The 24,815-nt window shown below is 38.4% G+C and overlaps 2 protein-coding genes across 2 annotated transcripts in view; both read right to left on the bottom strand.

Annotated features, from left to right (window-relative positions):
* tmod4 (tropomodulin 4 (muscle)) overlaps positions 1-2,730 on the bottom strand; it is a 106,296-nt gene extending 103,566 nt beyond the window's left edge. Inside the window, exon 1 of the mRNA XM_051923660.1 lies at positions 2,592-2,730. The gene's annotated coding sequence lies outside the window, so the exon portion shown is untranslated. The remainder of the gene's footprint in view (positions 1-2,591) is intronic.
* Positions 2,731-5,689: 2,959 nt separating this feature from the next.
* vps72b (vacuolar protein sorting 72 homolog b) overlaps positions 5,690-24,815 on the bottom strand; it is a 44,186-nt gene continuing 25,060 nt past the window's right edge. The window contains exons 6-7 of the mRNA XM_028793967.2: positions 18,549-18,693; positions 5,690-8,901 (exon numbers count right to left, since the gene is read on the bottom strand). Of these exons, the coding sequence (XP_028649800.1) occupies positions 8,505-8,901; positions 18,549-18,693 (542 nt within the window). The 3' untranslated portion in view covers positions 5,690-8,504. The remainder of the gene's footprint in view (positions 8,902-18,548; positions 18,694-24,815) is intronic.

A 24,815-nucleotide genomic window follows, 5' to 3' on the forward strand; every position in this document is an offset into this window, starting at 1 on the left:
AAATTAATATTCTGTCTAATGACAGTGTTTGTAAGCTGTATTCAGCGTTTTCTGGAGGTAGGGATGTCAGAGGTTTTGAGGTAAGGCTGTTATACTTTTGAATGATGGCACCAGTAAGTGAGGAGATGTTACATATGGCTTAGTGCATCCATTTAAGAATTTCACTGCACTCTGTACACATGACAATAATGACCCTGTAAAGCGTCTGTAATCACATTAATCTTTAAAAAAAATCACTATATTGAACTTCCCTGAGTTAACTGTGCCACAGAACAGACAAACACAATACCAAAAAGGTCACAACTGGTTCAGTGATGCCGAAAAACGTGCAAATTCTTCAAAAAGTCAACACTAGGAGTTTGAGTCCAATAAGATAAATTCTCACTGTACACAGTGCATACAGTACATATAATAAAATGATCCCAAATTAAGAGTAACAAGATACCAAAATGATTAAACATGACCAAGAAAACTAACATAGATCTCCATTAGCAACACAGTAAAGGCAGCCGTTTCATTTGGATTTGCCCAGGAAACAGGAGATCTCAGACAGATGGAGACACAGTCGGATTGAAGCATTAAATTCTGTAAGGATTTAAATTACTTGCACTTTTAAGAGCTTCAGTAGAACAGCCAGCACTTTACAGAAAGCAGTCCCCAGTGTCAACTTACATGAGATATGTCATTTTCTCATGATCAAAATCGTTACGAAAAGTACATGTGACATTTACAGAAGGGTAAAACACTGCAGAATACTCTATAGGGCAAGTTGCAAAGCCAAACCAGAAGCGTTCAGCTCCCACACACAGCAGGCGCTCAGCACATTTTTACTCCTATTCTAAACTGTACTAAATAAAGCTTATGCACTCCCACCACCTCACTCTGGCTAATCTGGTGTTCTGATTGGCCACATTCTGACAATGAGGAAAACAAATGAATGACTTCTTAAGCTGTATGCATGCTCAGATAATACAAAAGATACTTTAAAACTATAATGATACAATAAAATGATCAAACTATACTGCAAAATTATAGACTAGTTAGAATTAATCTCACTTGAACAACTCATCCTGAAACTAAGTGTGCTGACGGGATTTACATGAAAGGTAACATTGAGTCACACTACGAGCACCAGGTCCTCTTATTGTGACAGCCCTCAAATGGCCGGTGCCTGCAAGCATTTGCAGGATGAGGAATAATGCAGCATATATAAAAATGTGTTTGAAGAATACAACAAGTTTTCCTGATTTTCCACAACCAAATGTTTCTCAAATACATTCGCTTTTCGAAAGCAGTTAAGCTATAGTCAAGCTATGGTCATAACCTCATCTTATAGACTATTGGCAAATATCCTTAACTTTTAGTGTATCACAAATATGTAAGGATGAAGACTCACTTAACTTACTCGGCAAAACATTTTTGAATATATCCAGAAAAACTGCCAGTGTTAAATTAACACTTAAACGATATAGATTTTTTCATATACAGTATATAGTGTTATTGTATAATACATACCAATCATTTATGCAGTACTCACAATTTGAAAACATTTTTAAATAAGTTAAATGGTACTGTACATGGATATACAGCAAGAGCATGAACATATTGTGAATGCATTGTAATTATAAAATTTTAAAAAATGGTACACTTAACAAGAGCATCATAATAAAATTAAATACATTTAAATGTCTTTCGGAGTTGACATTTTCAGCCCTTCATGCCATGATGCACTATGCTCTTGAATTAAAATTTCACCTTTTTACAGTTTTCTTCTTATCAGCATGGTAAAGTGTTCAGATGTTCCCGGACATGTTGAATAAGTAAGGCGTTTATATGGTCATGTATGGAGGTATCATCAATTAAAATGCTAAATTTCGTTTTGTGGTCTGAGGTTTCAAATGCGTATTGGGTCCACTACAAGCTCCCCTTCCAGAAGATACTTTTTAAAAAACGTTTCAATTGACATTTGGTATGCAGTGCAATCATTCTTTAACTTCAAATGCGAACAAATGAAACTGCATCCACCATCGAGAATCGCAGGGGGATATTACAAGCCAAACAAAGTGATGGTTCATGACAGAGTATACGTTTTGTGCCTCTGGCCATAAAGAAGTTTACAAGAATCAACAATAACACGGGCAAGACGAGAGCTTCTCTCCAGTGGGACATTTCTGCAAAAGTGGCCCCTAGAAACACGTGAAGCAGTAACTATTCCGGTGACAGCAGCAGATGCGAACAGTCACTTGTACTCTAGTAAAACCCCCGTGTTCTTCAGGAATTCAAGTCAAGGCTGACTAAATTGGGTAACCAAAAAAAAAAAAAAAAAAAGGCAGGCTCTTATCGTTACGCAGAGCGGTCCAATTCGTGACGACGGTACCAAGTTAGCAGCTAGGAGGCTGGACCAGACTGGGTCTCCCTCTAACAAAGTCATCACCGCTTAAAATGTTGCTTATGTCCTAAGCAGTTGTAGCATTTGGTGGTCATTCAGACCACGCACGTCAAAGAGCGCGGCTTGCGGTTTAGGTCTATGTAGATTAACGCTAAGCTGAAAGTTGAAGCTTCCAGCTCGGTCGAGTCTGCACAGGACTTACCTCTGCGTTGGGTGGAGGGCAGTCTCTCGGCTCAGCGCACAGGCAGGGACGCACAGGCTGCTTAGTGAGATCAGCATTTTAGTATTTTGGAGAGGGGGGCGGAGGGGTAGGTGCGCACCCGAGTGAGAGAGCGTGCGATTGGAAAGAGCAGTGCGATTAGGCGGCACAGTGGAGAATTTAAATCAGGCAACACCTCCATCTGGTGGTGAATATCGGTAATGACCGCTCAGGCTTCAACGTGGGATCGTGACTTTGAAGATAATAGACCCTCGCTGTTTTTCTTTTACAGTCGTTCCACAAAAACTTCATTATAGTGCTTCAGTTCAATCTTTTTCCTTTTTGAATAACTACAATATTAAAATAACTGATAACCATATCCTCTAGATTTAAATAATTACGGTGGAAATAGGAAAAAAAGAAATACATGTACTACAGTACTGCTTTCCTTGTTTGGCAGTTAAAAAAAAAACCATGGGAGATTTTGGATATACACGAAATAACGTGGATGGCATGGTGGCATAATGTTTAGCGCAGCTACCTCACAAATCCCACATCCAGGCAGTTATCTGTGCAGAGGTATTCTTTGTACACCCCTAAACAAGTGTCTTAGATCACCTGGTGATTGCAAATTGACCATATGTGAGTATGGTTGTGGTCTATGCCTTCTTGGAGTAGTTCCCTACCTTATGCCCAGTGCTGGCTTAATAGGGTATGATAAGATTATGAATTAACATATAGGAGTTCATTAAGAGTGTAAAAAGATGAAAAAGTCAAAATAACTTTAAATTAGGCCAATGTTTAAACAAAGGTTAACATTATAAATAGTTTAGACCCGTTTGTTCAAAGTAATACAATGCCAACTCTGCCAAAATGCAATATTTATTTCTTGCCAAAACTCATTCTCTTTAGCCTGGTAATATTAACAACTATTTAATATGCACATGGATATGTCCCAATTAAAAACAAAAAAAGGGGTAACTCATATTTATAATTGGCTACTCAAATACTTTCTACGAATGCATTTATTTTTTAATGTCAAAATTGGTAACTTTTACAAATGCACAACATAATCAGAAACCCAGAAACACAAAATACTGCAGTAAGTGCTAAAATTATTTTCTTACTGGCATTATACATATATATGGATTATGAATTGCCACGGTGCGTGAAGTTTGCATGTTCTCCCCGTCCCTGCGTGGGTTTCCTCTCACAGTCCAAAGACATGCAGGTTAGGTGCATTGGCGATTCTAAATTGTCCCTAGTATGTGTGTGTGTGTGTGTGTGTCCTGCAGTGGGCTGGCGCCCTGCCCGGGATTTATTCCTGCCTTGCACCCTCTGCTGGCTGGGATAGGCTCCAGCAGACCCCCGTGAACCTGTGCTAGGATATAGCAGGTTGGATAATGGATGGATGAATTGTCACAGATATAAGGCAATTGAAATGGGTTTAGCGCATCTTAAAATGATAGACTCAAGCCATGCTCACCAAGTGGAAACAAACAATAGACCACAGGTGTTGAACTCCAGTCCTGGAGGGCCACAGTGGCTGCAGGTTTTCATTGTATCCTTCTTCATTTGTGACATGTTTTTGCTGCTAATTAACTTCTTTTGCCTTAGTTTTAATTAACTTGACTCAGACCCCTTAGTTGTCTCTTTTTCCTTAAATAGCAGCCATACAATAATGAAACACAAAACAAGCCGCCACATGACCAGCTCCCCTGTGCCCATCACACAATATCTGAAAATAACAAAAGGTGAATGTCTCAGTAATGTTGATCTCTCAGGTCACCAAAACATTTTGACGATGTTCTTAGAAAAAACAGAAAATCAACAGTTTTAGAAATGTCTGCCATGGCAGAATGAGAGCAGCAACAAGCTGTGGAATTAAATAACGAGTTTAATTAACAGCAAGAATCAGCTTTTCATTAAGAGACTGGTTGGAGTGAAAATTGGTTGGAGTTTGAAATTCCAATTTAGCTGGTCATCTGTCGGCTTATTTCACATCTCATTTCTGTTTGGCTCTCATTTAACGAAGAAAGGAATAAATTCAGAGGACTGAATCCTTATAAATAGGGCTACTAAAATGAAGGGAAAATGAGTTAATTAGCAGTGAAAACTGGTCAGTGATTAGGAAAAGGGTTAGAATGAAAGCCTGCAGCCACTGTGGCCCTCCAGGCCTGGAGTTTGACACCCCTGCAATAGACCATTGGATTGATACACAGGCTCAAAATAGAAAGGCGTTTGGGTTTTTCTTGTTTGAGTAAATGAGTAATAAATGTCTGTGTGCTGGTGGCTGACCATTGTTTGTAGTGAAAAAGACAGCAATATAATTTGATGTCGGAACATTCTAACATTGCTGGTTTTGTGTGAAATTTGAAGTACATCTTGTTGAAAGTGTCAGGTTATTTTTTGCACACTTTGTCCTTCTTCAACTTGTCTCATATTTTTAAATGCTTGAGCAAAAGGGATGTTAGCATCAGTGAAGTGCTAAGAATGTATACCAGGAGAGATCTCTGTATTTTCTAGTCTGAAACGTTTCTGCCTTAGGGCTTTTTATCAGGATCTATAATGCAAAGACTGGAGTAGGCCGGAGGTTGACCTTTGGAGAAGTGTAGCCCACCAATATAATGATAAACTTGATTATGAATTCTGAAGAAGCAGGCATCATGTCCTGGTGGATTATCAACACGGATTTCCATTAACACAAAAGGTAAGGAGCTGCTGATACAGCAAATGTGTTCCAGATAGTTTTTTCTTGTACCTTGTGTGGAAGCGATAATATCTTTCAATGTGTGGTGGTTCAAATAGAGTGAGCAATACATCTCCATTTTAGTAACATGTTTTCCACACAGTGAAGATGTAGATGACCACTATTTTGGCAGGTTGATTCAGCTAACTGTGGGGCTGTAAAAAGCAACATTCTTATGTGAACGTGAGTGGCGAATGGAGGAAGATCAGTTTATATTCAGGAATGCATGTCAGCATTTTTTTTTTAATTCAATTTTTTCATTATTTCTCTTCCTTACTAGCTTATCCACTGCAGGGCAGCCAAGTGAGAATGAGACCTATCCCGACATCACTGAATGCAATACAAGAACCAATCCTGGAAAGGACTTCACTTTATTAGAGGGCATTCCTGTGCTCACTCTTACAAGACCCAGTTTGGGGCTGCCCGTTAACTTTTATATATGAGAACAAAAAAAAAAAAAAAAACGCAATACAAGCATGTGAACATTCCACACAAACACATAATTCACATCCAGTCATTTGCAGCAGATGTCATTAAAAGAAATAACTACTTTTAATTATTAATACTCACCCAACTGCTAAGAAAAATAAACACAATGAACTGCCCACAATATAACATGCTTATTCACTGGTTCTCAAAATATAAGGGATAAAAAAAAGATCAAAGTTTCAACAAATAGTAAAACATGACAGGCCAGGTAACAAACTAAAATCAGCAGTCAACTGAGAGCAGTTTAGGAATTGTTTAAGTACGGTGGCCACTCCTAGATTAACACAAGTACATCTTTTTCAGTTTATTCACAAATGCTACAACATTCCAATTATACACTGTTTTTGTGATCTGGAATACTGTGGAATTTACAGTGAATCCGGAAAGTATTCACAGCGCATCACTTTTTCCACATTTTGTTATGTTACAGCCTTATTCCAAAATGGATTAAAATCATATTTTTCCTCAGAATTCTATACATAACACCCCATAATGACAACGTGAAAAAAGTTTGAGGTTTTTGCAAATTTATTAAAAATAAAAAAAACTGAGAAATCACATGTACATAAGTATTCACAGCCTTTGCTCAATACTTTGTCGAAGCACCTTTGGCAGCAATTACAGCGTCAAGTCTTTTTGAATATGATGCCACAAGCTTGGCACACCTATCCTTGGCCAGTTTCGCCCATTCCTCTTTGCAGCACCTCTCAAGCTCCATCAGGTTGGATGGGAAGCGTCGGTGCTCAGCCATTTTAAGATCTCTCCAGAGATGTTCAATCGGATTCAAATCTGGGCTCTGGCTGGGCCACTCAAGGACATTCACAGAGTTGTCCTGAAGCCACTCCTTTGATATCTTGGCTGTGTGCTTAGGGTCGTTGTCCTGCTGAAAGATGAACCGTCACCCCAGTCTGAGGTCAAGAGCGCTCTGGAGCAGGTTTTCATCCAGGATGTCTCTGTACATTGCTGCAGTCATCTTTCCCTTTATCCTGACTAGTCTCCCAGTCCCTGCCGCTGAAAAACATCCCCACAGCATGCTGCTGCCACCACCATGCTTCACTGTAGGGATGGTATTGGCCTGGTGATGAGCGGTGCCTGGTTTCCTCCAAACTTGAGTTCAATCTTTGTCTCATCAGACCAGAGAATTTACTTTCTCATGGTCTGAGAATCCTTCAGGTGCCTTTTGGCAAACTCCAGGCGGGCTGCCATGTGCCTTTTACTAAGGAGTGGCTTCCGTCTGGCCACTCTACCATACAGGCCTGATTGGTGGATTGCTGCAGAGATGGTTGTCCTTCTGGAAGGTTCTCCTCTCTCCACAGAGGACCTCTGGAGCTCTGACAGAGTGACCATCGGTTTCTTGGTCACCTCCCTGACTAAGGCCCTTCTCCCCCGATCACTCAGTTTAGATGGCCGGCCAGCTCTAGGAAGAGTCCTGGTGGTTTCGAACTTCTTCCACTTACAAATGATGGAGGCCACTGTGCTCATTGGGACCTTCAAAGCAGCAGACATTTTTCTGTAACCTTCCCCAGATTTGTGTCTCGAGACAATCCTGTCTTGGAGGTCTACAGACAAGTCCTTTGACTTCATGCTTGGTTTGTGCTCTGACATGAATGGTCAACTGTGGGACCTTATATAGACAGGTGTGTGCCTTTCCAAATCATGTCCAATCAACTGAATTTACCACAGGTGGACTCCAATTAAGCTGCAGAAACATCTCAAAGATGATCAGGGGAAACAGGATGCACCTGAGCTCAATTTTGAGCTTCATGGCAAAGGCTGTGAATTCTTATGTACATCTGCTTTCTCAGTTTTTTTATTTTTAATAAATTTGCAAAAATCTCAAGTAAACGTTTTTCACGTTGTCATTATGGGGTGTTGTGTGTAGAATTCCGAAGAAAAAAATGAATTTAATCCATTTTGGAATAAGGCTGTAACATAACAAAATGTGAAAAAAGTGATGCGCTGTGAATACTTTCCGGATGCACTGTACATGACTATTAACAAAATAACACTTTAAAGCAGGGTTTAAACGGCCAAACCATGCTTCCATTTTAATACCTGATTTAGTATGCTTGGGAAATGTAAAGGTAGTACATTGCCATTCTCAAAAGAATGGGTACAAGGCAGGTAACTATACCATTCTCTGAGGAACTCCAAGGAAGCAACAACCAGACTGAACATCACCTTTGGGTACCAAGAATGATGCAGAGTCAAATAAGACCAAATAAATTATAGTAAAGAAATAAGCAAGCATATTTAGCAAATAAAACCACCAAAAATCGTCAGTTTCATTTAGCTTCATTGACTTGTTGTGGATCGAGTTTAATTTTTTTTCCAGGCTCTCAAATTAGAAAATCATTACATGTTAAAAAAATAAAGCCAATAAAAGTAGCACTTCAGCTGTTTCATTTGTAATTGTCTAACTTCAACACATTACAACTGTACAATGCTCAAAGTGAAAGTCCAGCACTTAAAAATCAAGTCCATATTTTATATCTTAGGTATATATCTGTACTGCTTTTTAGAAGTCAACAAATTTTTCATGAAAACATTGCCTAAGGTATTGCTTTCCTTTCAAACAAACTTTCATACAGTGTTCATTCTTTCCAAACATCAAATTTACCATTTTACTCCTGTATTCTTTTCTTCCACAGCTATTTTACACAAGTGTATGTGCCCTCCTAGGTAGCTGGCATACTCTGCTTGATGATAATTTTCTGCCTGGTGCCCCTGGCATTGGGATCTCCCAGTCCCCCTAGTCCACCACCAGCAGTGTTTGGAAGTCCGTGCGCTGTAACATATTTCTTATATGCTTCCCGTATGATCTTAAAGGCACGGATATTAGAATATGGGATGTCAGTAATAGGATCTCGGTAAAGGGCTGGCTTATGGGTAACTGGACAGATCTCCTTCACTGGTGCACGCAATTGTCGAACCCTGGAGAAGTACTGCTCAAATGTTTCATCATCGCTGAACGTGATAAAGGTACGTGAACACTTCCCAGTTGACGTTTGAGTCCCAGGCGGCAGACATTCTGATATACCTGCAGAAGATGACTGCTGGTTGTCTTGATCCAGTCTGCAGGGGAAAAAAAAGAATAATGAGAAAACAGTCACGTCATAAAAACGGGAATGTCACAGATTACAGAATACTGATGACAAATGCCCTAATCACAATATCTAGAGAACCTAAGAAAATTCATAGAAGCAAGTGAGGAAAAAAGAAAATGTCTTCTTTAATATTCTTTTGCTTTCTTGTTTTTGGTAAGTAAAATTAAAAGTTTGTCTACACAGGTCAATGTTTAACAGAAAACAGTCCAGAAAACAAACAACAGAGAATGAATGAAGGTAATATAAAAACAAGTGGATTAAAAGGATCTAGGAATAATATAGGACTTCTACAAAATTATCAGCTGATCTGGCAAATTTGTGCTGCATTCATGCAATGCTTTGTTGTGCAAAGCGTTACGATGAGGTGGTAAAAAATAAACTATGTAACTTCTGAAATAGCATGTGTGTGATAAAACAACACAAAGTACAATCGACTATTGGATATTTGGGGGATTTCATTTTACCCAAACCAACCATGAGTCTTATCACGTACATGGTTAGATTATTAATCCATAAAACATTCAGCAATGTGCTGTGATTCATGCAACTGAAAAATGCCTACACACCCAAAACTCTTCAAATTTTTACATTTTACTGTGTCAATAACTGAATTGTATGCATTTATAGTAGTGTATTTTCCAATTAGCTGCAGAAAATATTTCATAACTTTAAAGGGACATTGTTTACAGAGCATATATATTAAAACAAAAAATTCCAAACATTAAAGTTAGATTGCTACCCCATGAGTTAATGTCTGGGGAAAGGATCTTTGGCAGCATTTACAGTTGTAAGTCTGCTAGTACTGGTCTCTATCAACTGTGCGCACTGAAAGCTAACTTTCTTTTTTAAAGTAAAATTCTGTCAAATTCCTTGTTGTACAATTCTGTCAAATTTCTCAAAGTTTTAAAAAGATAGCAGTCATGATATAAAAATTTGATAGGATTTAAGAATTCTGACTGGGCACTATAAGGACCTTTACTTTTTGTGCCTCTAGCTGTTTTTGAGCAGTTCTGGGTCACAGTCAAAGTAGAAGTTGGAACTTTGCATCAGATTTATTTTGGAGTGCAAAAGTTTTGTTACTGTGTCCTTATCATTTTTTTTGTCATGACTAAAACCCTATTTTTTTATTGAGAAAGGTTTGCAAGGCATGTCCTTTATAAACATTTTTTTCTTTTTGCCTAGTTATTAGTGCAAGACCTCTCAATGCTTTAATAGACTTACAAGGGTGATGCACAATTTCATCTATGTTTCCGCTGGAAAATGCTGCAAGTTCTAATATCCCCTTACTCCGCACACACAAAAAATAAGCAATATGTAGAGGCTGCACTGTAAATGACCCGTGGGGAAGGGAAAAAAATTCTAAAACATTCCTCACGCATGTTGTGTTAGAAATACTGTGATATACTATTTTGGCCTCAAGAGCCTTTTAACTCTTTTCTTTAACATCTTGTGGGGCTCTTAAAATTTTCTCTTTCTCGCTTAGGCATGTATCTGGCAGGATAGCCAGATACTGTATATTGAGGAATTTGGAAGTGATCTACTTCTTACTAAAACTTCACTTTGCTTCAGAGGATATCCAAGGGCTCTGAAATATATTAGTCCTGATCAATGTCATTTAGTAACTTTGTACCCAAACTCATCCGAAAGCGCCACAGTTCTTTCAGTGGAAGTTTGTTTATTCTGGAGATACTTTGCAGTATTCAGGAGGTAAATATCCAAAAAAAGACAAATTACTAAAAAAGGGGAAAAAAACAAAAAAACAAAAACTAACTTGGTATGCGATTTTGACAGCAACTAGTTATACCCGATCTAAAGTACAGCTACTACTACAAATATATCAGTGAATTCCATATCAGGGGTTGCATTTAAAACTTAAACTGAAAAGGAATGTATTGAACACCTACAGGTATTCAGCTTAGAATGATGCTAACGCCATTATTCTATCTGATACTAATGATCTGAAAAGGCCATTGTGCTGACCAAAGTTAACAACACACCTCAAAATTTATAATGCACCTTTATTAGGTAGATGTGGTGAACAAGCTGATTCACCACAAAAATAAATTGCTAAAGCAGCCACTGTCTCACATTGCATTCAGCACTTTAGTAATTTTAATCCTGTAACGGAGCAGGAAGTCTTAACTTTAATTTCTAAAATGAAGCCCACTACTTGTTCCCTAGATCCAGTGCCAACTAAACTAGTAAAAAGTGCAATGAATGGTCTTGCAGTGCCTATTCTAAACATTATCAGTAGTTCATTATTACATGGCACAGCACCTGAGATACACTAAAAGTGTCAGTCATTAATCCATTACTTAAAAAGTCAGACCTAGACCCACACATACTAAATAATTATAGGCCTATTTCAAATCTACCATTTCTCTCTAAAATACTAGAAAAAGTAGTCGCCAATCATGCTTCAGTCATACCTTACGCATTACAATTTATTTGAGAAATTCCAGCCTGGTTTTCGCACTGGTCATAGTACAGAAACGGCACTAACGCGGGTTGTAAACGACATTCTGATATCCTCTGATGAAGGAAAATCCACTGTAATTACCGTATTTTTCACACCATAAGACGCACGTTTTTTTTCCCCAAAAGAAGGTTGGAAATGTCTGTGCGTCTTATGGAGCGAATATTGCGTCACAGACCATGATGTGTATTACCTGACAAAAGTCGACATCCAGGGATAGAGGGCGACAAAACTCAGTTACGTTACAGGCATTCCCTCTGTGCTTGGAGGAATGTTAGACTCATTGACTCGGCATCTAATCCTTGCATGTGCGTGAGTTGCGAAATGTAAACAAATATAAACAAAGGCAAGATAGCATCTACATCTCATGAGGGAGCGAAGCGAGTGCAGAAAACAAAATACTCAGCAGACGATTTTTTGCGCATTATCACTGAGTCGGACTCTGGACTCGACAGATTACCAGCCGCTGGACTACTTCAGGCTGTTCTTTCCTGAAGCTGCCTTTCAGCTACTGTCAGACGAGACAAACAGGTATGCAGAGCAATTTTTTGAGTCGAGGGCTGTGCTTGCACCGCATTCTCATTTTTCAAACTGGAAACCCACAACAAAACACGAGATGAAGGGCTTTGTGGCATTACAAATATAGATGGGACTAGACTGGCGATATAACTTCAGGGAGCATTGGTCCAAACGTGCTTTGTCCCCTGGTGGCTTTGGACAGGTTATGTCGCGTGATGATAGGTACGTGATGCTGCAAAGTGATTGTGAGCAACTGAGCTTAATAAATTCTGACACTAGCGATGAGGAGTTCTTGGGGTTTCCATAAAACTAGAAGAGTGCTTGAACCTTAAAGTCTCTCCTTATTTGTTAATGACAGTGGTGATGTTTCTTAATACCGCTGTTGAATTTACATGGTTGAAATATTATTCTGCTATATTTTATTAAACATATTAGTGCACCATTTGGTTCAGAATATTTTTTTTCTTGTTTTCCTCCTCTAAACCTAGGTGCGTCTAATGGTCAGGTGCGCCTTATGGTGCAAAGAATACGGTATGTTGTTGGACTTAAGTGCAGCATTTGACACCATCGACCATTCTATTTTACTACACAGGCTAGAAAATGATGTTGGGCTTACAGGCACCGTGCTCGCTTGGTTTAGTTCTTATTTATCAAATCAATTCCATTATACAAAGTTATTGTCTGTTTTTCACCTGCATTATTATCATTCTTTAATTTAATATTATTTATTGTATCATTATGCTGCTGCTGGAGAATGTGAATTTCCCATTGGGATTAATAAAGTATCTATCTATCTATCAATATGTACAGAAATGTGCTGACAGTACTCCATCATTATACACAGAAGTTCAATATGGTGTCCCGCAGGGCTCAGTACTGGGACCTTTACTGTTTTCACTTTATGTTTCCTAATGATAGATCCCAGTGGAAGCATGTAATGTTAATTTTCACTCGTATGCAGATGACACCCAGTTATACCTTTCATTTAAATCAGATGAAGTTTCTCCGATGTTGTCTTTAATTAGTTGTGTTAGCGAATTAAAGGAGTGGATGAATGAGAACTACTTGTCTTTAAATACAAATAAAACAGAGATGTTAATTGTTGGAGGGAATGACGCTGATCATAACAATATTTTGTCATCATTTAACTCAGTTGGAATCCCAATTAATTTTACTGAATCAGCCCGCAATCTAGGAGTTATCTTTGACTCTTGCATGTCATTTAAAGCCCATATTACAAAGTTGTCCAAAACATGTTTCTTCCATCTTAAAAATGTTAGGAAATTAAGGCGCTTTCTAAATAAACAGGATTCTGAGAAATTAATTCATGCATTTATCTCTAGTAGGATTGACTACTGCAATGCGGTGTTCACTGGATGTTCAAACTGTTCTTTATATAGCCTCCAGTTAATACAAAATGCAACTGCAAGAATTATTACAAGAACAAGAAAATACGAACACAACTCCAGTTCTTAAATCCTTACACTGGCTCCTGGTTAAGTTTAGGGCAGATTTCAAAATCCTTCTTTTAACATATAAAGCATTAAATGGCCGAGGTCCGGCTTACTTGTCTGAACTTACAAACCAGAGCGCACATTAAGATCTCAAGATGCTGGTCTGCTTATGGTTCCAAGGATTAATAAAATAACAATGGGAGGTCAAGCTTTTAGTTACAGGGCCCCTAAACTGTGGAATGGTTTGCCTGCTACTATAAGAGATGCCCCTTCGGTCTCATCTTTTAAATCCTGGCTGAAGACTCACTACTTCAGTTTAGCAAATCCTGACTAGAGCTGCTGATTAACTGTACAGACTGCATCTCTGTTGTTAGTCATTAGCACTAAAACATAAGTAACATGATAGTTAGAATTGGATACTAACCCTCACTTATTCTGTTTCTCTTCTCGGTACTCAAATGTGGCACTTGGTGCCACGGCCCACCTGCCAAGTTGTTTTGCCTGCCTAAGGTAAAGTCATCCCTGATGAAGGATCGCATGAATCATGAGAAAGAGGGGCCCTTTCATCGGATTGGCTGGCCCAGCACTGTTTCGGCCGTGGAATGGCCAAATGGGAGAGGCAGCTTGATGGATGAGGTCTCCAGGAGTCTAAAATTATCCAAATCTTATTATGTGATATCATCTACTGTTAAATTCTGCTCCGTAAATCTAAAAAATGTGTATTTTTTATTGAGGATGTGTTCTGTTCTGTGTATTGTATTGACCCCCTTCTTTTGACACCCACTGCACGCCCAACCTACCTGGAAAGGGGTCTCTCTTTGAACTGCCTTTCCCAAGGTTTCTTCCATTTTTTCCCTACAAGGGCTTTTTTTTGGGAGTTTTTCCTTGTCTTCTTAGAGAGTCAAGGCTGGGGGGCTGTTAAGAGGCAGGGCCTGTTAAAGCCCATTGCGGCACTTCCTGTGTGATTTTGGGCTATACAAAAATAAACTGTATTGTATTGTACTTTAATTAATATAGGTTGAATATCCCTAACTTAAAATGCACGGGACTGGAAGTATTTTGGATTTCAGATATTTTCAGATTTTGGAATATTTGCATAATGAGATATCTTGGGCATGGGACCCACATCATGAAATTTATTTATCTTTCATATACATCTTATACATATAGCATGAAGGTAATTTTACACTATACTTTTTAATAACGTTGTGTATGAAACAAAGTTTGTGCACAGTAGTATCAGCAGAATACCCATGTCAGCTGTTAAACAACAGCAACGGCAAACAACTGCCAGCTTCTAGTCTCCAATTACAATGCTGTGTGTTGATTACAAACTTACAACACACAATGAATACGCACGTAGGTCTGGGTGGTTGATAACAAACTGGTGCCAATGGAGCATCAAAGACTATGTTCTTTCAAAACTGCGAAGATGCCGCACACCACTTTTAAACAGCAGGTGTTATCGCATTACTCCCCTCCCACACAGCAGTTTGGAAGTGCCAAGCAGTTGTTATAGTGCTTTTCACATTTTGGTAAAGCACCCACAGCAGCCCCTAAAACTCCACCGGGGATCAGAATTGTGTTATTCGTATGTTGGTGCTTTACAGGGGAAATCAGTTCTAAATGAAAAGTTCTGTCTCGTGTGATTTTCACATTCGCTTGCCATTTAAAAAAAAAAAAAAGGGGAACATTGGCCTGACATGGGTAATAGGAGATAGGTGTGGAATTTTCCACTTATGGCATCATGTCAGAGCTCATATTTTTGAAGCATTTTGGATTAGGGATGCTCAACCTATATGCTGTAAATGCAGTTACATTTATGTTTCCCTAAATATAAAAACTATGCATCCATTAGTTTATTTACAGAATCTAGTAGTCAAATTAAAGAATAAGATCGGTATTCCCCCCCACCCCCAGTCCAATTGTGGCAAATATTAATTTACCCTAAAAACTTGTTTTGTTAATTGAAATAATAAATCACAAAAAAAAAATGGCAGTCAATAGAACACTATAGCAAATATAAAAAAAGCATTAAAATGTACTTAATATACACAGATCCAGGTTGAAAATATTCAGTTTCTATGTTTCTTAGGTATATTGATGACAGGAAAAGTTAAAAGCAGCTCATTTTTAATCACAGGTCTTTGGCATCATCTGTCCTAAAGGAAGGCTATGTACATATTTGCTTCTCTGTTCATAGTGCCTAGTGTGAGTGGAGATTTCACGTCATCCAAACAAAATACTTATGGTTATATCAGCCCCAACCAGTTACTCTCCAAGTGACACCACCCCCTCCCCAGTGAGAAGGTAGGAGTGTTCAATAATTTATCTACACGAGTATCATGCATTTGTGTTACACCTTTGAACTTGGTACTGGAGATTAGAACATGTCTTGAAATAACACACACACAATATTAAATTACCTCAAACTTCAAGCATTGTAAGAGGATGGCAAGCACATCTACCTGCAAGTCTATAAAGAAACTGACTGATTGGCAATATTGTTATATTATTAAATTGCTTACAAAGGGAGGGAAGAAGCCAAAGTAAATCCATGAGCATTTAAATGCTGTTTATGATGATTAAGCACCTTCATTCTATATGGTGAAGTTTTGGGCCAAGCAATTTAAATGAGGCTGGAAATTGATGAATGATGACCTGCACATGGGGCATCCAGTGAAGGCATCTTCCCAGGAAATGTGCCAGAAAGTGAAGTCCAGGAATATGGAAAATTAACATGTTTAGGTTAATGTTCAACTAGGCAATTCAGCTTACACAGTTTCAACAATCATCCAAACTCATTTGATCATGTCAGATGTCTGTTCCTGATCAGTTCCGCCGAGTGTGGAATTTGGTTATGTGATGGGAAAACTGCACTACAAAAGAGAAGGAAACTTGCAAATACATAAAGAATATGCAGACTGCTACACACAGTGACTAGCTCATGATTTGAACCTTTTTTTCCTTATTAGAAAAAGACTAATACAAGCAACATTATGTCAACGGTCTGGAATGTCTTTATACTAAATACAGAAACTAATATAACTGTTTGTTGTGAACTATGCAAGGTAAGAATTCCGAGAGACCATAGAAGCATGTCAGTTTTTAAATTGATCTTTTTTAGCATTTGGGATCAGAAAATCCAAAAGAGCACCATAATTTGACATAGACAAGGACTTTAAAAGCATGCTAACCTGGGTAAGTAAACAAACACTGGAGGAGGTAATACAGGATAAACTGAATACTGACTTTCCTTGTTGAATGCTACAAAAGTGAGATTCCTCCCTACCCTCTGCAACACTGTTCACACTTTGTGGTGAAATTCTACCTGTCAGCTAATTAATCAAGAAACATACTATCAACAAAAAAAGAGAGAAATGTCAACCATTTAAGTTTTAATTACCATAACTGCAACACTGCAGTCTTAAACCAACCCAAACAATTGATTTTTTCAATGCTATGAATTCTTATTACTTTTTACTGCTATTTCATTATGATTTGGCTGAAGGAGGCAAACAGTGTAGCACACTCTCTTCAGCTTGCCAGGCCAGTTAACATACAGTGGGTACGGAAAGTATTCAGACCCCCTTCAATTTTTCACTCTTTGTTATATTGCAGCCATTTGCTAAAATCATTTAAATTAATTTTTTTCCTCATTAATGTACACACAGCACCCCATATTGACAGACAAAAAAAAGAATTTTTGAAATTGTTGCAGATTTATTAAAAAAGAAAAACTGAAATATCACATGGTCCTAAGTATTCAGACCCTTTGCTGTGACACTGATATATTTAACTCAGGTGCTTTCCATTTCTTCTGATCATCCTTGAGATCACCTTCATTTGAGTCCAGCTGTGCTTGATTATACTGATTGGACTTGATTAGGAAAGCCACACACCTGTCTATATAAGACCTTACAGCTCACAATGCATGTCAGAGCAAATGAGAATCATGAGGTCAAAGGAACTGCCTGAAGAGCTCAGAGACAGAATTGTGGCAAGGCACAGATCTGGCCAAGGTTACAAAAAAATTTCTGCTGCACTTAAGGTTCCCAAGAGCACAGTGGCCTCCATAATCCTTAAATGGAAGACGTTTGGGACGACCAGAAACCTTCCTAGAGCTGGCCGTCCGGCCAAGCTGAGCTACCGGGGGAGAAGAGCCTTGGTGAGAGAGGTAAAGAAGACCCAAAGATCACTTTGGCTGAGCTCCAGAGATGCAGTCAGGAGATGGGAGAAAGTTGTAGAAAGTCAACCATCACTGCAGCCCTCCACCAGTCAGGGCTTTATGGCAGAGTGGCCTGTCGGCAGCCTCTCCTCAGTGCAAGACACATGACAGCCCGCATGGAGTTTGCTAAAAGACACCTGAAGGACTCTGAGATGGTGAGAAATAAGATTCTCTGGTCTGATGAGACCAAGATAGAACTTTTTGGCCTTAATTCTAAGCGGTATGTGTGGAGACAACCAGGCACTGCTCATCACTTGTCCAATACAGTCCCCACAGTGAAGCATGGCGGTGGCAGCATCATGCTGTGGGGGTGTTTTTCAGCTGCAGGGACACGACGACTGGTTGCAATCAAGGGAAAGATGAATGCGGCCAAGTACAGGGATATCCTGGACAAAAACCTTCTCCAGAGTGTTAAGGACCTCAGACTGGGCCGAAGGTTTACCTTCCAACAAGACAATGACCCTAAGCACACAGCTAAAATAACGAAGGAGTGGCTTCACAACAACTCTGTGACTGTTCTTGAATGGCCCAGCCAGAGCCCTGACTTAAACCCAATTGAGCATCTCTGGAGAGACCTAAAAATGGTTGTCCATGATTAAGCTGGCAGAAGGTCTGGAGTTGATTCCAAATTTGCATTGGTAAGCTGTCACTGTGAACTCTCAGTACACGAGGCTTGCGGTTTCTAATGGGACAGGAATGATAATAACCACAGCAATTCTAGTAATAACAGTGCAGACAAAAAATAGTAAAATACACAAAAAATATTTCTATCAGCATGTTGTATTGCTAGCTTCAGCATGATTATGAAAAAAGTTAACAGTAAACATTTTTAATTGGCAATAGCTTTAAAAACACAAAATGTTTGCAAATGAAATTTGAAGCAAATGAAATTACTCGAGTAACAGCATATAAAAAAAAAAAACACTTTACAATCTTACCCTTCTACATCAACATTTTCCTCTTTGAGATGATTCTCTGAAATTATTGGCATCAGCACTGAATGATATCGAATAGTAGGGCCATCACATCGACGCTTCTTACAGACCTGTTTCTTTTTATCGGCTTCCAAACGCTCGTAATTCTCTGAGGAAAGACAAGGTTACATTTATACATTTTATATATACACTGTAATTATATATATATATATATATATATATATACATATATATATATATATATACATATACATATATATATATACACATATACATACATACATATATACACACATACATATATACACACATACATACATACAGTGAGGCAAAAAAGTATTTAGACAGCCACCAATTGCGCAATAAATAAATTCTTTAAAATCAGAAAATGTGATTTTCTGGATTTTTTTTTCTCATTTTGTCTCTCATAGTTGAGGTATACCTATGATGAAAATTACAGGCCTCTCTCATCTTTTTAAGTGGGAGAACTTGCACAATTGGTGGCTCACTAAATACTTTTTTTTTCGCAGAGGAGAAATCGTTTTTACTTTCTCATATATGAAGCACAGAAAAAGTATAGTAATCTTGAAAAATTCGACCTCAATATTTTGATGAATCTTGACGTTATAGACCACCCAAAGTCCAAAAATACCGTTTTTTGGAATTGTGCGTGTGTGTGTGTGTATATAAACACGATAACTCAAAAATGCAACTAGATAGATGGATGAAATTCAGCATGTGGTTGTTAGACCATAATTGTAGAGCTGTATTAACTTTTGAGCCAAATCCATCACCCGAAGTGGTACTTTACCTGAACACATACTCAATTTTTTTTTTTATTATTCATGCAGCTGCAGAATCAAATTTATTCAACTTTACTTTTATAATAATTGTTCAATATATTATTAATTTGATTTGATTTGCTGTTGGTGGTTCCTTAATGTACATAATATAAAAATATAATCATTGTCTTGCGGTTTACTCCTCAAATATCCATCCCCATATCTGAGTATACAAGAAAATCGAGGGGAGACCACTCCCAGTTTTTGAAAATAAAAACGGCACTGACTGAGAGACTGACTAGGTCATCATACACAATCAGCATATTGTTACTGACCAATCACGTTTGCTTTAAAAACATCGCTTAACAACGAAACGATATAAACAAAGGTAGGTAGGCGAAGAGAGTCTGCCAAGTGATGAAAAACTAAACATACAAATGGGTTTTTGTATGTATTCTATATTTATTAATTTATCTTTAGTTCATATTCACAACTCAAAATACCTGATATTGTGAAAGTAATCCATTAGCAGAATTATATTTCAAAACATTTGGTATTCATCACCACCAGGTGACAAGGATAGAGTCCACAAAGACATGCTTAGAAAGCTAGGGATTTACCAAATTTTATTTAACATTCAGTTGAACTTGTGGAAAAATCAAATAAAAGTGTTGAACAACACAATATTGGCATTTGCATATTAAATTTTCTAAAATGTCTAATCGAACCAAAACATATATATTGCCCAGTCCTAAATTAATCTACAGTTAGGGAAAAGGAATGTGTCTAAGCAGCAACATGATTTCTGCCACACTGAGACCAGGGAACAGTTTTGAATTGTTAATAAAAGACTAACAGACAAGAAAGGATCACCAGGCTGAACTCAAAACAAAATCAGCAGCTCAAACAGAATCCTATCAAGTCCCAGGCATTACCTTTCTTTAGTGAAGCAAGAGAACTTCTGAGCAGTATGAGTGACTCAAGAGCCCCTGCTTCCTCCTTTCATAGGTCAAGTAAATTTAGAAAGAACAAAAAGGACACAATTTCCAAAGGTGAGAAAAATAAAGTAGACTAAAATTATGTAAATTTAGAGTTAATCTTTTCATTACTATGTTATGTTAATGTCATGTGCATTTATCTCTTATTGAAGAGAATGTTTTCATCCTGCAAAGTGACAAGAGAATGGCTAGTTGCTGCTGCTTGAATATAGCTACATGTGCGCACACTACAGGTATACATTTAGAGCACATAAGCACTTAAACAGAGCATTCAGTTCATCTTTTGCAATTCCCAGCTTCTTAAGCCCATCAGTCTATGATGTGCGACTACTGGCGAGCCTCAGATGTAGACCCTGGCCTTGATTAAGCTCATTGAGAGGATTGTGTGGCACATGGGTTGACTCTGCCCCAGGAAAAGCAGAATAAGATGAAGCCATGTGATGTGTACAAGCAGGCAAAGGGATGAAGCACCTGGGAGCTGGTGTTGCCATTGAAGATTTAAGTGGCAGGGCAGAAGCAGCTGCTAAGGAGACCAAAAGAGCCATCCTTTCCGTTTCCATCCTAATGTGAGCCCCTGATGATTATCAGTATGAACAGTAGTTGTAAAAATATCTATTGAGAATAACTAGATTAAAACTAAACTGACAGTTTATTTATAGGGTTCTGTTACTGGACTTTTTGATTGGCTGTGCAATTGTGCCCAGAAAAGGACCTGTGAAGCATCTACTATATTTGCTTCTTGCCTTATACCTAGTGCTGCTGCGATGATCACTGGCTCCCTGTGACTCTGAACAGGGCAGAAATTTACTCCTCAACACAAACAGGATTAAATGCACAGTGAACCCTCGTTTATCATGGTTAATCTGTTCCAGACTCTACCGCGATAAATGAATTTTCGTGAAGTAGGATTCTTTATTTATAAATCGAATATTTTCGCAGTTAAGAGTATAGAAAACCTGTTTACGACCTTCTAAATACGTTTTTTAACATTATTAGAGCACCTCTAGACATGAAATAACACCCTTTAGTCACCATTATACTCGTATTACCCATTAGAGAAAATAAGACATATTAGACGTTACAAATATATTATTATTATTGTACTGTACATTTAATTACACACACACACACAGTTCTTACACACAACCACTAACCTATGAAGGCACAAGCTCAGTAGGAGAGTCTTCAGGTTGTAAGCTGGAGCGCTGATCGCACCCTCAGAGGACACAGACGCCCCTGGGAAAACTCCTGAAACAGCTGACAGTCTACCTTCACATTGCTCCTTACCTTTCTTACTTGCACTATAAACCTCTCACGCAGTACTCCGCTTACTTAAAAGTATTGTGCAGCGCCGGTTTTGTTTCTCTCTCTCAGACATTCTCTGCTCCTGGCAGAACTGTCATCTCTGACTTTGCTTTTGAAAAGAGACAAATGTTTGTTTGCAGTGCTTTGAATAAAGTTCTTTTTTTTTTCTACAACCTCCTGTGTCTCTGTGCAAATCTGTGACCCAAGCGTGCCAAGGTGGTGCAGTATCTTCAGCAGGTGCGTCGTTGTCTTCTTCCACTGAAGGAATACTAGGAGTAGGCAGTGGGTGTCTGGGTGCGTGGCTGAAGAACATCTTGATAGGCAGTTGCGCTGTCTTTTCATACGCGTGAGGAGGCTTTTGTAGGGTATTGCCATCTTTGATCATATCCAAGAGTTTCACCTTCTCCTGGATGGTAAGCATCTTCCTCCGGTGCTTAGTTTCATTGTCAGAAGGCTTAGAAAAAGCTGCACGTTTAGGAGCCATTATGGGGCTTAGATAAAAGTTCTCAGAAAGCGCACGCGTAGTGACGTAAGCGTGTATGAGAAAAAAATCGCGATAGAGTGAAGCCGCGAAAATCGAAGCGTGATATAGCGAGGAATCACTGTATACCAATTTATTTGTTTTTTCTTGGTCTTGTTCTCTCCGTTAGCATCAGTATTACTTTACCCTTTTTTTTTTTTACTATCATCCCGAGGTATTCGCTATGTACATTATAAGCAAGTACAAATAAGCATGAGCAGCCAACATAGGGTTCAGAAAGAAAAGGAAAAGGCAGCTAAACTTTCATCAAAGTCAAAACCGGCCTCAAGGTCATGACACGACCTACCAAAAAACTGACCCGGAACAGATGGGTGAAGGAACAGATCTATCAGGACCTGATGCTGCAGCATTGGCTCCAGCCAAAAAAAGAAAGAGGGTGAAAAACTGCGAGTGAGGCAGGCAAGGAGGATTTGCAGATTCCAGGAGGATTATTGGAACTGAGCATTTCATCACCACTGTCAACTGCAGCTAATGCACACTAGTCATCTGCATCAACCACAACCTGTCTCACAACTCAGCCTATGGGGCTCAGAGAAGACTGTATTGCACTTTCCAAACTGAAGGAAATGACATCCACACACTTTTGTTACCGGGGGGGAGGGGCAAAAATGATATAAAGAGTGATATAAAGAAAGAAATTAGGGGACCTAAACAAGAAGAATGATAAACAGCATCAGGATATAAAATACCTGGTGAAACATTTTAAGTACTAAGTTTACTACAGCCTTTACAGAAATTCTAGAAAAAAATTGATGAAAAAATACAGGAAAATACAAGTAAAATCAGAGTACTCGCTGTTTAGCTTGAAGATGTTAAGCAAATGTTTATGACTCGCATTGAAATAGTTGAACAATTGACATCCGTCGCTGACAAAAAGGCAACAGATGCAAAATCAGAATGCAAAGTGCTCACTGGCAAACTGGCTGCACTGGAAGAGAGACATAGAAGAAACAACATCAGAATCGAAGGAAAAATGTGCAAGTCCAAACCCAGTGAAGTTTACAGCTCAGCTGTTCTCCAAAATAACTGGAGAGGACTTTAAAATCGGACACCGAGGTCTCAGCAGACTAAAGTATACGTGGATCAAATGCCTCAAAACCGAGAAGCCTTATTGTCCTTTCGACAAACTACAGTTCAAACAAAACTTCATGTCCTTTCTCAGATAGCAAGAGGAGATTTTATATGAAAATAACTGCATTCATATTTTCCCTGATTCCTCTCCGGGAAAAGCTGCTAAATGCATTCCATACTACAGTATTAAACAACATCTACACAGTTCTGATATCAGATACAGCCTCTTGTACCAAATTAAAAGTGAATATTGAAAGTCAGTTTAACATTTTTGGCTCTCTGAATGAACTAGAAAAAGAGGTAAGAAACAAGATCATGAGTCATTTTGTGTTCTGACAAGGCAAAGAAGACTCTGCTTAAAACCAGGACCACTTGTAATTTGACATTTGCCATAACTGTATATTTTATTTCCTTTTCGGCTATCTTTCTCTTTACTTCAATTATTATAATTTAACCTCTTGACAACTAAAGAAACAGAGCAGCTCATCTTTAAAACACATCTTATGAACATGTAGAGAAAGGCCAACAAGATTTTAGTTCAACAAATTCACAACTAGGAAGTCCACAATGTAATAATAGTAATTACCACCAGATGGAGATAAAATCATAGATCACAAAAATATAACCCATACATTAAGAGAGTACTGTAAGGCCTTATATTCTACTCGGTTTAAAGAAGACAAGACACAATCTAATGAGTTCTTTGACTTTGGAACTGGATAAACCTGTGACATTCTCAGAATTACTACATGCTATAAACTCACTTCAAAAATGGGAAAGCAGCCGGCCCTGAATGCCACACAGTGGAATTCTATTTAAAAAATAAGTTAGTTCCACTATTATTAGCAACACTGATAGAAGCTAAAGACAGCAAAATTCTACCTCATACTTTTGAAAAAGCATTAATTTCCATTTTTTCCTAAGAAAAATAAGGACTTACTGCAATGCAGGGCGGAGTGGTGGCTCTGAGGCTAAGGATCTGCCCTGGTATCCCGAAGGTTGCCAGTTCAAATCCCCGTCACTGCCAGAAGAGATCCTACTTTGCTGGGCCCTTGAGCAAGGCCCTTAACCTTCAATTGCTCCAGGGGCGCTGTACAATGGCTGACACGGCACTCTAAATCCATGGGGTATGCGAAAGCTAACAAATTCCTAATACGAGAAATTGTATAAGGCGAAATAAAGAACAAAAACAAAAAAAAAAATGTGCATCATGCAGGCCAATCTCACTCCTGAATAATGACATTAAGATATTCTTCAAAGTTCTAGCTAGAAGGATTGAGAAAGTGCTTCCTTCAGTAATATCTCAAGACCAAACTGGATTTATTAAAGGCTGACATTTAACTTCTAATCTTCAATGTTTGTTTAATATATTCACCCAATAAATCTTAAACCCCAGAGATCTTACTATCTTTGGATGCAGAAAAAGCATTTGACATGGTTGAATGGTACTACCTATTCACAACATTGCACAAATTTGGGTTTGGTGCAAACATACATGCATGGATAAAACTACTCTATATTAGTCCAGAAGCCTCAGTTTATATTAACAACATTATTTCACACTACTTCAAAC

Source organism: Erpetoichthys calabaricus, chromosome 2 (genome assembly GCF_900747795.2).
Source record: "Erpetoichthys calabaricus chromosome 2, fErpCal1.3, whole genome shotgun sequence".
Classification (NCBI taxonomy): Eukaryota; Metazoa; Chordata; class Cladistia; order Polypteriformes; family Polypteridae; genus Erpetoichthys; species Erpetoichthys calabaricus.